Below are 12823 nucleotides of genomic sequence, written 5' to 3' on the forward strand. Positions count from 1 at the left end.
TAAATGACCCTCGCCATTAACAATTCAGCTTTCACACATTTATCTGATCTCTGATCTCCTTTAACGGACACAGTTACCTCGCAGGCCGTTGAGGATGGACGTGATCTCCACGGGCTTAGACAGAGGCTGCTCCAGAGATTTGCCATCATGAGGGGGGGGCTTGGCCAAGCGGTGGGGCCGGCTGTTCACCAGGGGAGGGGCCTCTTCCCCATCCAGCAGTCTGTCGGTCTTCTCTTTCTCTCTTTCCGTTTTGTTCTGTCAATTAAGCATACAATTTAAAAATAAAACACCAAATGCTAAGGCTGGTAGCTCAGGAAGACACTGAGAAATACCATGGCACTATATTCAGATCATCCATCTTGCAGTGAACTATTCTGGCTGGGGAGGCCTGGAGCCTGTCCCCAGGCTGAAGTGGACAGATGTCACGTGGGAGCGTGGGCCATTTAGAGACACCAATTAGCCTGAATGCATGTCTTTGGACTGTGGGAGGAAACCAGAGCAACTGGAGAAACCCCGGGCAACCCGGGGAGACCGTGCAGCAGCACAGCCCACAGGGGCCAGCCCTAAACTTGCATAAATTAATTTCAGGGGTGTGGCTACAGGTGGACAGGGGGAGGAGACAAACCAAATTTCATTAAATCATTAGTGATTTAACAGAATCATCCCAGAACCCCTCCCCCATAAGAGAAAATATACATTTTAAGACCACTCCCCCTCGGCCCAGTTAACAGCTTTGACCCACTGAGTGTAATCTTGTATTATACGTGGCTGTCCCCGTTATTCTCCATGGAGAAGTAGCTGCTATTATAAATAGGGTAGGAGACTCCTTGTTGCATTTTCACGTCATGGTCCAATTGCCCACCAGGGGGCCCCCCAAACCCTCTGACTCCCGCCCAGTGGTAGCCACCCAATACACCCATATACCCACCTCAGGATGGCTTCCTGGTAATGCTACTGATTGAAATTGTTTCATAAATGGAAATAAATTTATTTCCAAAGCACAGTATTACAACATCAGATGACGTGCTGTTTAAAATGACCAGCCTCACTTACTACATAACTGTTTCTCCAGCAAAACACTGAACAGAAAGCCTTTCTGGAACATTCCGCTTGCGTGCCGACACCCACCCTTTGATTTTTACCGAGGGGCCCCGCTCTTATCAGGCCCCCCCGTGGCACCTACCTTTATTTTCTTGCGGTACTTCACTTTCTTCACGTTCTTGTTGGACGGCCGCACAATCTTGTCCGCTTTCACCCACTCATCATACCTGAGCGAGAAACAGAGGCCAGGATAAACAGTGCCGTCGGCCCCACGGGATGCGGAACCACGGCGGTGGGGAACGGAGACAGCGGCACGGAACAATTCAGGTTACCGGACGAGGAAACTCAGCTAACGTGGGCGATCGGGGAGAGGGGATGGCAGTCAGTTAACCAGAAAAACAAAAATGACGATCATCTCTGTGAGGGAGGCAGCCTCTCTGTTAGTGTGACAGCCTCTCTGTGATGGAGGCAGCCTCTCTGTGATGGAGGCAGGCTTGTTACTCATGAACAAGGCGGCTGCACCATCTATACAGCAAGCGCTTCCGACCGAGCGCCACAGACAGTGAGATGCTGGCGTCTGATTTTCAGCACGGATGACGACTAATGGGGAGATATCCCTAACCTCCGTCTCATTAAGGCTGCCACTCCTCTCTCACCGCTGAGACTTGTGGGAGCGCTGAGGGGCATCTATCCCGCTAAGCTGGAGAAGCACATGTCCGGTTACCGAAATGGTTCAGATTTACTTTTTCGGTCATTTGCTCACAGCTGCCACCAGGTGGCGATAGGCACACCAAGTGATTTGAGGGAATATCAAACCGGGACAAAGCCACGACCTCACAGCACAGCGGTATGTAGGAGGAAAGGTCAGATCCCAGCCTCACCTGACGTTCCAGCCGCAGTAGTGCACCAGGTAGAGCACCTCTCCCCCTTCCAGGTCCGACTCTTTCACAGTGGCATCGTATGTCTTCAGATTGCGGCCCCGACCATACCTCACCTGCACCTTCATGCCGGGGGGGTAACACTCAAACTCCTCCCCTTCCCCCTCCTGGCTGCTGTCATCCCTAGAACAGACAGCGAACCACAGCTCAGACCATCATGGCCTGTGGGCTGCCACCAGCTAGTAAGAATGTAGCCACTCGACGGCGCTATCAGGGACAACCACAGTTTCAGAAACGGAACATTTTTAGAAACGGCTTCAGTGATATTTAACCTACAGAACGAGGCCTCGGCCCCCTCAGCATGTGTCTTGGACGCGCGGCTAACTGCCTCCTCCAGCAGGGGGCAGGCTGCAGCTGTGGCAGGTGTGGGCGGAGGCATTGGAGATGCCAAGGGGAGGGCTGGCCAATTAGCAGCCTCCACGGGGCTTCAGAAGCGCCCGCCGCATGGCAGAACTCAGAAAAACACGCGGGGTCTCATTTAGGAATGCTCAAACACCAAGCGCCCTGTGCTGCAAGCCATGCCCCCCAATGCCAGCTCCGCCCCCAAAGACGGCTCCCCCCTGGATCCCGACACACGGGGCCACGTCATCATAATGACTCCTCACAAGGGCCGTGATGCTCCAACACCCCACAGGAAACCCCTCCTTAAACAACAGACTATTGTCAGAATTTAGACTAGACCGCTGTCCGTCCCTTTGAGGACCCCGAGCCCAAGCTGTCCGCACCGATGCCTGTGGGCCTGCCTGAACGCACCAGAGTGACGTCACTCCCAACAAACTGCAAAGACGCGCAGTAGCGCAGGTGCTATCTCCATCCACAGCGCGGTGACCTCATCTGCCCAGTGCGGCAGACGGCACGCACTGTTCCCACAACCGGGGGGGGGGGCGGGGGGGGGGTTGGGGTGACTATCAAAGCACAGAAGGAACAGAGCGAGTGGGTGGCCAGGCGGGCGGGCGAGCAAGGACCTCGCCGTAATCACCATGGAGGACGCTAGGAAAGGGTTGAGGCACTAAGCCAGCAATGGCCATGACCTGATTACCACGGTAAATGGGGACACGCTATGGGAAAAGTAGGGAAAGACCCAGAGCCAGAACGGCAGCCTGGGGGTCAAGGAGCTGAGGCCTGATCCCCGCACTGGAGGCTTGAGAGCCGCGACGCACCTTTTCTAAACTGATGAAAGGGAGCAACAACAAAGGAGGCTGCCAGCAAAGGTAGGAGGAGGGGGAACGGGTTGAGGAGGGGGAGGAAGAGGGGGGAAATGGGGGAATGGGCTGAGGAGGGTGAGGAAGAGGGGGGAACGGGCTGAGGAAGGGGATGAGGTACGGAGGAGGAAGGGGAGGAGGAAGGGGAACAGGCTGAAGAGGAGGGGGGGAATGGGCTGTGGAGGAGGAAGAGGAGGGATGCCCCCTCAGCCAGCATGTGAAGCGGGGCGGGGGGGGAGGTTGGGCAGGGGGACATACCCCTGTTTCTCTTGTGTCTCCTGTTCGCCATGTTCCTCCAGCTTCACATCTTCCATTCCTGGACCACAGTCCCCGTGTCCATCATCCTTCCTCACAGAGTCCTTGCCCTCCTCCTCTTCTTCCTGCTCCTCCTCCTCCTTCTCTGGACTGAGGGCCGCTGGCTCATTGTCGCCCGGCCCGCTGGCACTCGTGGTCTTCTCCTCCTGCACAGAGCAGAATGATTTAACCCCATGCCCCTCCCTTCCCCAGTGGTTCCCTCCCCACAATGGGTGGGAGGAGTAGGGGGCAGGTCACCTTGCAGCCAACAGGCTGTGTGACTTGTGGCCGCTCCTCCTCACAAGGGCTCGGCTCCACCGGGGGCCGGGGGCTGGGGGGCCTGGGGGTCGGGGGGGCATCTGAAGAGCCCGTTCCGTCCATCTCGGCCTTTACCCCGTCCGTCTTGTGGCTCTGCTTTTCAACTGGCTTTTGAGGGAGGTCCATCTTGAAGGAGATCCCAGATGAGGAGCAGTATTCCTCAAAGCCATAGAGATACCTGCAAAAGGGAGACACCAGCAAGGAATTCAGCTGCCTGTCCAGCAGGGGAACCTGTCCCAGCAAGGCAGGGGACACCCAGGATGGGACACACACTCACACACTATTTACATACATTAAACTCCACACACTCCACTCTAAGGGCCGGCAAGCGTGACCCCTGAATTCACCCTCTTTGGGTGCTTGCTTTAGTGAGGGGCCCGGGTGTAACAGCACAGCAAGATTGTTAGTGTAGCACAACCTATAGCATAGCAAGGCTGTTAGCATAGCGTGGCCAATAGCGTACTAAGGTTGTTAGCGTAGCACCATCAGTTGTCATGGGATCTGGTAAACTGGAACAATTTTGGGAACTTCTCACCCAACCCTCAGCATCGCTATATCCTATATGGGATGCCAATCTATCACAGGGCACAAGGCAGGGGTCACCCTGTATGGGATGCCAGTCCATCACAGGGCACATACACACACTGGCACACTGAATAACATTCTACAGTTTAGCCCAGTGTTTCTCAAACTGGTCTTCAGGGACCCCAATCAGTCCACATCAGGGAGCTCCGAGGGAGCAAAAATGTGAAATTTCTGGCAAGAAGCAAAAATGTGGACTGTGCTGGCTGTGTAGCGTGGCCTATAGCAGGGGTCTCCAACTCCGGTCCTGGAGAGCTACCGTCCAGTAGGTTTTCTATGCTACCCGGCTTATTTACCTGTTCTCAGGTAAATACCAAGAGCAGGTGTGGCTCATCAGAAGCCAAGCGGGACAGAAAACCTATTGGATAGTAGCTCTCCAGGACCGGAGTTGGAGACCCCTGGCCTATAGTATAGAGAGGCTGTTAGCACAGCGCAGCCTGTGACCCGAGACAGTCACTGGAGCGTGATGACAAACATCATTCCTGTCTACGAGCCACAGGATAGAGGTGTCCCAGCCCCCCCCGCCACACACCCCGCACACACACACACACACACACACACACACAGCACCCCCTGGGAAATCAGAGCTCAGGGGGAGGCTGGCAATACGGCGACATGCTGCCCAGCAGCAGACAGCAGACCTACTTCCTGTAGGCACATTTCACATTGTAGCCGGCGGCCGAGTTGAGCACAGGGATCCCCAGGTCCTGGTACACCTGCTTCCAGACAGAGCCGCTGTCGATCTGTGGAGGGGGGGAGGTTAATTGGGCTGAGGTGGTGCCCCCTAGCTCCAGATACCACTATCCAAGATGTCAGATTGCTTGACAGAAGCGCCATTTATCAATAGCTACCAGTGCAAGGCATGTGAACAGAAAACATGACGTCATTACAAGCGTCCCGAAACATTCAAAAGAGACAAAAATTGGCGGCAGGAGGGCAGAGGTGGGACACTCACGCTGTCAAAGCCCCCGAGTTTGTGCACCAGCCTGTAGAGCTTGAACAGGTTGAGGTTCCTGTAGCCCAGTACTGGCCGCTTGTTGATGGGGGTTCCTGTGGGAATGGGGGGGGGGGCGGGGGGGCGACACCGTCAGTTGTCATGGGATCTGGTAAACTGGAACAATTTTGGGAACTTCTCACCCAACCCTCAGCATCGCTATATCCTATATGGGATGCCAGTCTATCACAGGGCACAAGGCAGGGGTCACCCTGTATGGGATGCCAGTCCATCACAGGGCACATACACACACTGGCACACTGAATCACATTCTACAGTCTAGCCCAGTGTTTCTCAAACTGGTCTTCAGGGACCCCAATCAGTCCACATCAGGGAGCTCCGAGGGAGCAAAAATGTGAAATTTCTGCCAAGAAGCAAAAATGTGGACTGTGTGAAGATCTGGGCTGAGAAACACTGGTTTAGCCTATTTGCATGTATTTGGACTGCAAGAAGAATCTTAAACACTATTAAGAGTAGATGCAGGCTCCACACACAGAGGAGTGGGATTCGAACCCCCATCCCTGGAGGTGTGAGCCATCAGCACCCTCTCGGTCTACACATATCACCAGGAATATCTGATTAAGGTAAAAACATTCAACTTGAAATTAATTTATAATGACTCATTTACAACAGCTCATTTACACATTACGATTTTATATTACCATGACTGGACAGAAACATACTAGTGAATTTCAGAACTGAACGCACAATTTGATCTGAGTAGACTAAAAAAAAAAAAAAAAACCTCATTATGAATCCTTTCTGGCTGCCCATCCATAAATGACATTACATACAGCATAAATGCAACACATTGAAAATCACCACAACTTCGCAAGTCTCAAAATAATAGATAAATAGTAAATAATATAATTATATGACACGTATCATTTCTACAATAAATATTATGATTATACATTATGCATAAACGCCCAATATAACACTCATTTAATCACAGCCAGACACTTTAGCAATGTGAAACCTTATTAGCTGTTAAAAACACACGGTTTATTTGTGAATTAACGATGAATCCCAGCATATCACTGGCAAGACAGCCTCTGTTGGCGTCCATGCAGCTGGGAAATGCCACGGGTCCCTCACCTCTGTCCTCCATGAACTTGTAAAGCTGCTGCAGGAAGTTGTCTTTTTCCTCAGGAAAAGGCTCCACTTCCTCCTTTAAGAAAAGCCCACAGAGAGTCAGCAGGGAGCCTCGACAGAGGGAGGGGGAGGAGCCAAGGAAAAGTGGGGGTCCCCCAATACAGATCACATTTCAGTAATGGGAGATTACAGATTCAAGCGCGTTCAGTCAACCGTACGTTCTTCTATCTTCCTGATCTTGTGCGAGTTTTTTTTGTGGGGGAAATTCAGAAGACCCCTGTGAGCAAGATACTTAGTTAGCATATTTAATTAATGAGATATAGCGACTGCCCCGAGATGGACTCCGGCACCCCCCGGCACCCCCCGGCACCCCCCGGCACCCCCGACGCACAGCAAAGGCTGCTGGGAAAACGGTAGAAACACAGGGAGTGACTTAATTAAAGGGGGCAGAATCTTGTCATCTCATTACCTGGTTATCTTTGGAACGTTAAAAATTACACTTCAGCTCTCTTATTCCAGATTAAACATCCAATTAATCAAAAGCAAATACTACTGGGGGGTTTATTATTAATGTCGCTAGACGGGACCCCCCCCACGCGATCGCTAACAGGAGGCTCCATTAACATGTGAACCGTGACGCTGGTCTCCTAGGAAGGCCGCCCACCCACAGCACCTCCTCCTCCTCGCTGCTGGCATCCTCCTCCTGAGCCTCTTCCTCATCCACATCCTCCTCCTCACTGCTGGAGGTGTCCTCCTTCACTTCCATTCTCCAGGAGGCGGGCACCAGTCCACTCCGGAGAAAATCCAAAGCCCCTTCCAGTGCTGTGGGTGGGGGTGGGTTGCGAGGGGGGGGCAAGGTACAGAACAATAGATTATCATGGGGTTTTGCAGGAACACAGGTGACTGTCAGATATCTGACCGTCCATCAGTCCCCCTGGATCAGGTGTGCTTCCCCTAAGGCAGTCTTTCTCATTCCAGTACACAGGGACCTCCCAGTCAGTCCACGTTTTCTCCCTCCCAGTTCCCAACCCACCTGTACCAGGTATTCAGTGTTCTTGATTGTTTGGTTCGTTCTTGATTGTTTGGTTCGTTCTTGACTGTTTGGTTTAGGTGTTCTGGGTTCTGTGTAGAAACACTGGTCTAGGCAGCCCACTACAGTTCCCACTAGGCCAAACAAAACATCCAGCCCCCACAAGAGGCTTATTACACTAACAAACTGCAGCAACTGAAAAAAGATTCAATAAAACAAACTGCCTCCCCCCCCCATGGTACCAGTGGTTCGCTTTGCAGAGTCCCAGCATCCCCACTGAACAGGCAATAATGACCATTATCTCTACCCTCCTGCTACATATTTACCGTTGAACGAGCTCCTGACCCACAGATCGCGGACCCTGTTAATGTGAAGGTGCTCACCACACACTGGCTGCTCCGAGATCAAAGGCGACCCGAGGAATACCGCCATGACGGAATGGGCCATAGTGGTGTACCGCCGGGAGCGTGGACGGCCGGCCGGCTCACCATCAATAAGCCTCGCCGGGGCCTCTCCCATAATCCCCTCTCTGCAAACCGTCACGCTGCATATCCTTAGTCGTGATTACCGTTCCCGCTCTTAACGCCACGCCTGAACGCGGGCGGGTTTAACGCAAGGTCTAGCGTACAGTTACGTCAAAAATTCACACAGAGAGGAAGAGGCGTGTCTGAAGGGTGTTAACAAGCAGGCCTTATGGTTTTGTCGGGATGCACAAAATAGGAGGAATCCCATGATGCTGGAGTAAGGGGGTCTCAGATGCAGCAGGGCATTATGGGTCATTATGAGAGAGAGGATCGTTATTCACCCACCATGGCCTGTCTAAGCGGTCACTGCAAAGGGCTCCTGTTAACAGCCTTGACCTCAAGATAATCTCCCAGCAGGAGGAGTCATGTCCCTTTACTGGTGTCACGAGGCAAACGCCCCCTCTGGATTACCTGTTATTGTGTCAGTGCCCCTCGCCCCCGCCCCCCCAAGCCTCCTTACCTGCCTTGAGTCCAGGCTCTGCTTCAGGGGGAGTCTCGTCATCCAGCTCCTGGACATCCTTCCGTAACACAGTGTAGCTGTAACACAGACAGGCGCCCCCTTGAGGAGAGCAGACACAGCGCAGGGCTGGCGGGGGGCCGGCGCCACACGCAGCCGATACCAAGGCGGAGATCCCGCCCCATGCGGGGATTTCCTCCGTGTGCTACGAGCCAGGAGCCATGCTAAGCACGTCTGTCTTGAACGCTCAGGGGAAAAATGCTAATTAGCAGGAATGGATTAGCTAGGATAGTGTCTCTCTCAAACGGTTTCGGAGGAGTGGAGCGCCCTGCCGTACTTTTTACAGCGGACACCCTGAGATCGAGGCATCTGAGGGAAACCCCGCGTTCATTTGCGCAAGTGCTACACATATGTGGCAAAGAATGTCACTGCTGGCTCAGAGAAATAACATGGACTGATCCTGAGGGCTATGTCTGTAGACCACAGTCATGCTGACATCTGGCACAAACCAGCCATTTGTCACATCTATTTTGATGCTTTTATTATCCAATAAAACATTTAATAATCTAAGCCAGGGGTGGACAATCTTATCCATAAAGGGCCGGTGTGTATGCAGGTGTTTGTGGTAACCTTTAGGTCAGCTGCTCAAACCCAGGTGTGAGGACTCTTCAGCCAATCAGTCCTCTAATTAGTAATTAGGGAGTTGCAGTAAAAACCCGCATAGCCAATGGGCCTTTCTGGATAAGATTGCCCACCCCTGATCTAAGCATTGAGTTTCCTGAACATCTAGTCGGAGTTTTGTAAGTTTTGTGTCCGTAACATATTTAGGTGTCAAATATTGCTGAGTGCAGTTATTAATTCTTATAAAATAAGAAAATTACATTTGTTTAAGCACTCAGCAAAGCCCATTCAAACATCCCGAGTGATGAACTATGGAGTTCGAGCTGCAGAAACATCTCACATCTTTCTAGACACATCTGTCTTTCAGCATTGTAAAGCAATGTGGCCCTGAACCCACAGATGGAAGCTTCCTTGAGTCCTCAACAGGTTTTTTATTTGGATAAATGCTACACAGCTGATAACACAGAACTTTTCCACATAAAGGTGCAGGGGTGGGATTTTGATTAATTACCAATGAGTAAAAATAAATAAATCCCACCTTAGAAGCATATCCAGGGTCCTCAGATCAAAGTGAAGTTCGTGACACTATAATAACGAGCCTCCCACACTTTTTCACCGTTGAAATGAAGTCTCTCGTTAAGGGTAATTCTCTGAGATTGCAGAGTCAGTCTGCTCAGAGTCGCCGCCGCTTGAGTACGCATCAGAGCCGCGTTTCCAATCAGCCTGCAGATAGTCTTACACCAGCACCAGGCGCGAGAGTCTCTCCCCCTTAAAGGAGTTCTTGCCATGTTTAATTAGGGAGTGGAACAACGCTCAATTAACATCGTAATCAGTCCCATTAATGTCCAGTATCCGAATCGTTTAGGGAGGCCTTTAGCAGGTGGGAACAAGCACGGGAGCGAGGGTCACGAAGGACCACAAGCACGGGAACGAGGGTCGCGAAGGACCACAAGCACGGGAGCGAGGGTCGTGATTCGCCCCCTCAATAAAACACAGGTTCCAGTAACAGAGACTGTACACTGTAAAGACTATACTACCTTCACCTTTCCTGTCTGTTTTTAATGACATTATTCTGTGTGAAGGGATCTCAGAATACGGATTTCATTTTTCGTCACTGATAAGTCACCTCCTGTGGCATCGAACGAACATTTGTTCAATTCGTCTGTGTGTCTGACACTACTACAGCGAGACACTAGCCCTGTTCAGTGTTGGAGGTGTAGTCACGTGCTCGCCGATGTTCATGCCACTTACAATTTCCCGTCCTTGAAGGAGCGGACGAGGACTGTGTCCTTTTTCATCGTCAGTTCCTCGCTGCAGTCGGGCGAAATGACCTTGAGGTTGTGTTTTTTTTTTTTTTAATTACCCAGGAAGGGAAGACACAAGGGGGAGAGAATTTAAAAGCCGGGCAGCCGGTGAGCGGACAGGAGAAAGACAGGGTTACAAAACATTCAAGTCACGGTTGCGGCTACGGTCACTGTCACACCCCCAAAGCCACAAAACTGAGGACTCATTATTCATATTTGCAGATCTTAGACAAATATAATCATTCAAAACTGGAAATACTATAACAGTAAAGTGATTAAGTCCTTGCTGTACAAAGAGGACACTTAGTTAAAAAAAGCCTAAATTCCTGTGCTCTGCCAGAAACGCGTTAGCAAGCAGAAGGCTAGCCGCCCAAACGAGGTAAGCGTGTCACACGGCCGGCCCATATGGCTTCAGTGCGAGGTTCGCAGCAGGGAGACCTGCCCAGCGAGTGACCCGCACACTCCCCAACTCCAGGCTCGACAGCAGACACCAGGCCTACTTCTTCGCTACCCAAGCTAATTAGCTGCTAAAGCAGTCGCTTGGCCACATTAAGGGGAGAAAGTGGTACAGGAGGCGCATGGAGTGTGTAAAGGAGCCACGTCCCAAAGTCATCGCCGTGCCGACTGGGGGGGTGATTAATGGGACGACGGGATGGCATCGGCCCCAAGACTATGGCAGCACAAAGACAGGCTTTTGTGTCCGAACCACAGAAAAACAGGTGCTTGGGTCCAAACCACAGAAAGACAGGCGTTTGGGTCAGTCATCGGCGCGTCTGCATACGAGTGACCCGATGGTGCCTGTACGGTTCTGGGGCCCAGGGGCTTACCAGCGCTGGGTACCATGCACTCTTCTTTTTGTCGCCGGGGGCGACGCAGTCCACGCTCACCACCTTTCCTAGCAGCTCGTCGTTCACCGGCCGCTCTGCCTCCTCCTCCTCGCTGGAGGATGAAGACAGCTCCTCTTCTTGGCTGCCAGGAAGAAAGAAAGATGTCACATGGCTAATGCCAGGGCAACACAGAGGCTCAGTCTTAGGGCAGGAGGACGAATGCTCAACATGAAATACACCTCCTCTGTAGTGAAAGTACAGGGAATAACAATACTGTGGTGTTTACAGGCAAGCTCGCTCATCCATCCATCCATCCATCCATCTTCTACACCACTTGTCCTATGTGGGTCCTGGGGGCCCGAAGAAACAACATGCCAAGGTGGGGAACAACCCCGGACAGGGGCCTGTTCAATTAAATATGTTTTAATAAGGGCTGTCAAAATTAACGGTATAACGCGGATTAATCCATCATCATGATTAATCTGATTAAAATTTTTAACGCAATTAACCCATCTGCAGCACAGAATGATTCAAAATCCCTGAAATGTCTCTGTCAACCCATTTCGGGCAGTTTTAGTGCGTTCCATTTGCCCTCGGAACTCGTATTCCGAGTCGGATTCCGGAGTTGTGAAGCCGGAAGTGACGACATGCGCTCCCGTTTCTCAGAGATCCGAGAAATATCTCGGAGCAGCACAGAGGATCCCAAGTTCAGAAGTTGTAGTTTTATACTGTTTATGCACTACTTCTCATTTGTGGCTCATTAAATCGGTCGCACACGCTATACCGTCCAACTTATCTGTGGATGTGTTGCTACGGAGTTTTATATGTAAAGCACCGCACGTAATGTGTTATCAACTGATACTGCTAACAATGGCAATTAACCGGGCTAGAACTGGACTTCATGATTAGTTGGATTATTTGTCGGATTTACAGTAGTTCGTGCTAATTGTAAGCGAACGAAGATAAAGACCATTTAAACTGAGGTACCTTAAATCCGACAAGTTGTCCGGCTAAGCAAAAAATCTTGCTTTTTGATATGGGTCCATGGTATTGCACTTCTGTGACAGATGGAATGCATCCGACTCATGTTCAAGATGTTCAATAAACATGTTAAGTGCATATATATTCCCTTTTTTCTTTAGTCTGTTTGCTCATGCAAAATTAAATGTGATTAATATAGATTAAAAATGAATGATATTTAATTGTGATTAATCGAAATTAATCCAGAGCAACCCTGTGATTAATCTGATTAAAAATTTTAATCGTTTGACAGCACTAGTTTTAATTAAAAATGAGCAGAACAAAAATTATAAGGAGAGAATTTGAAAATAAAGGCTGAATAAAGACGGAGCAGAGACTTTTCCATTAGTCTGGAATGGAAAAAATAACACAGTGCTGAATAATCCTGATGACTCTGCAGACCGCCACTGCATAACACGGTGCTGAACACTCCTTCCAAACTGCAGATTCTGCAGACCGCTACTGCGTAACACGGTGCTGAACGCTCCTTCCAAACTGCAGATTCTGCAGACCGCTACTACGTAACACGGTGCTGAACGCTCCTTCCAAACTGCAGATTCTGCAGACCGCTACTGC

At 50.9% G+C, this 12823-nt stretch overlaps 1 protein-coding gene across 6 annotated transcripts in view; it reads right to left on the minus strand.

The window, feature by feature from the left end:
• The window catches only part of LOC111856364 (AT-rich interactive domain-containing protein 4B), a 65016-nt gene that overhangs the window by 7464 nt on the left and 44729 nt on the right, over positions 1 to 12823 (minus strand). For 4 of the 6 annotated variants that reach the window (XM_072703936.1, XM_072703935.1, XM_072703937.1 and 1 more), the window contains 12 exons: positions 11228 to 11369; positions 10348 to 10427; positions 8479 to 8555; positions 7129 to 7286; positions 6468 to 6540; positions 5331 to 5425; positions 5021 to 5118; positions 3734 to 3971; positions 3440 to 3642; positions 1923 to 2102; positions 1184 to 1268; positions 78 to 255 (listed from right to left, as the gene is read on the minus strand). In XM_072703936.1, coding sequence (XP_072560037.1) covers positions 78 to 255; positions 1184 to 1268; positions 1923 to 2102; positions 3440 to 3642; positions 3734 to 3971; positions 5021 to 5118; positions 5331 to 5425; positions 6468 to 6540; positions 7129 to 7286; positions 8479 to 8555; positions 10348 to 10427; positions 11228 to 11369 — 1607 coding nt within the window. The remainder of the gene's footprint in view (positions 1 to 77; positions 256 to 1183; positions 1269 to 1922; positions 2103 to 3439; positions 3643 to 3733; positions 3972 to 5020; positions 5119 to 5330; positions 5426 to 6467; positions 6541 to 7128; positions 7287 to 8478; positions 8556 to 10347; positions 10428 to 11227; positions 11370 to 12823) is intronic. The other 2 variants (XM_072703938.1, XM_072703939.1) reach the window with 2 other exon arrangements.

This window comes from Paramormyrops kingsleyae, chromosome 20, assembly GCF_048594095.1.
Source record: "Paramormyrops kingsleyae isolate MSU_618 chromosome 20, PKINGS_0.4, whole genome shotgun sequence".
NCBI lineage: Eukaryota > Metazoa > Chordata > Actinopteri > Osteoglossiformes > Mormyridae > Paramormyrops > Paramormyrops kingsleyae.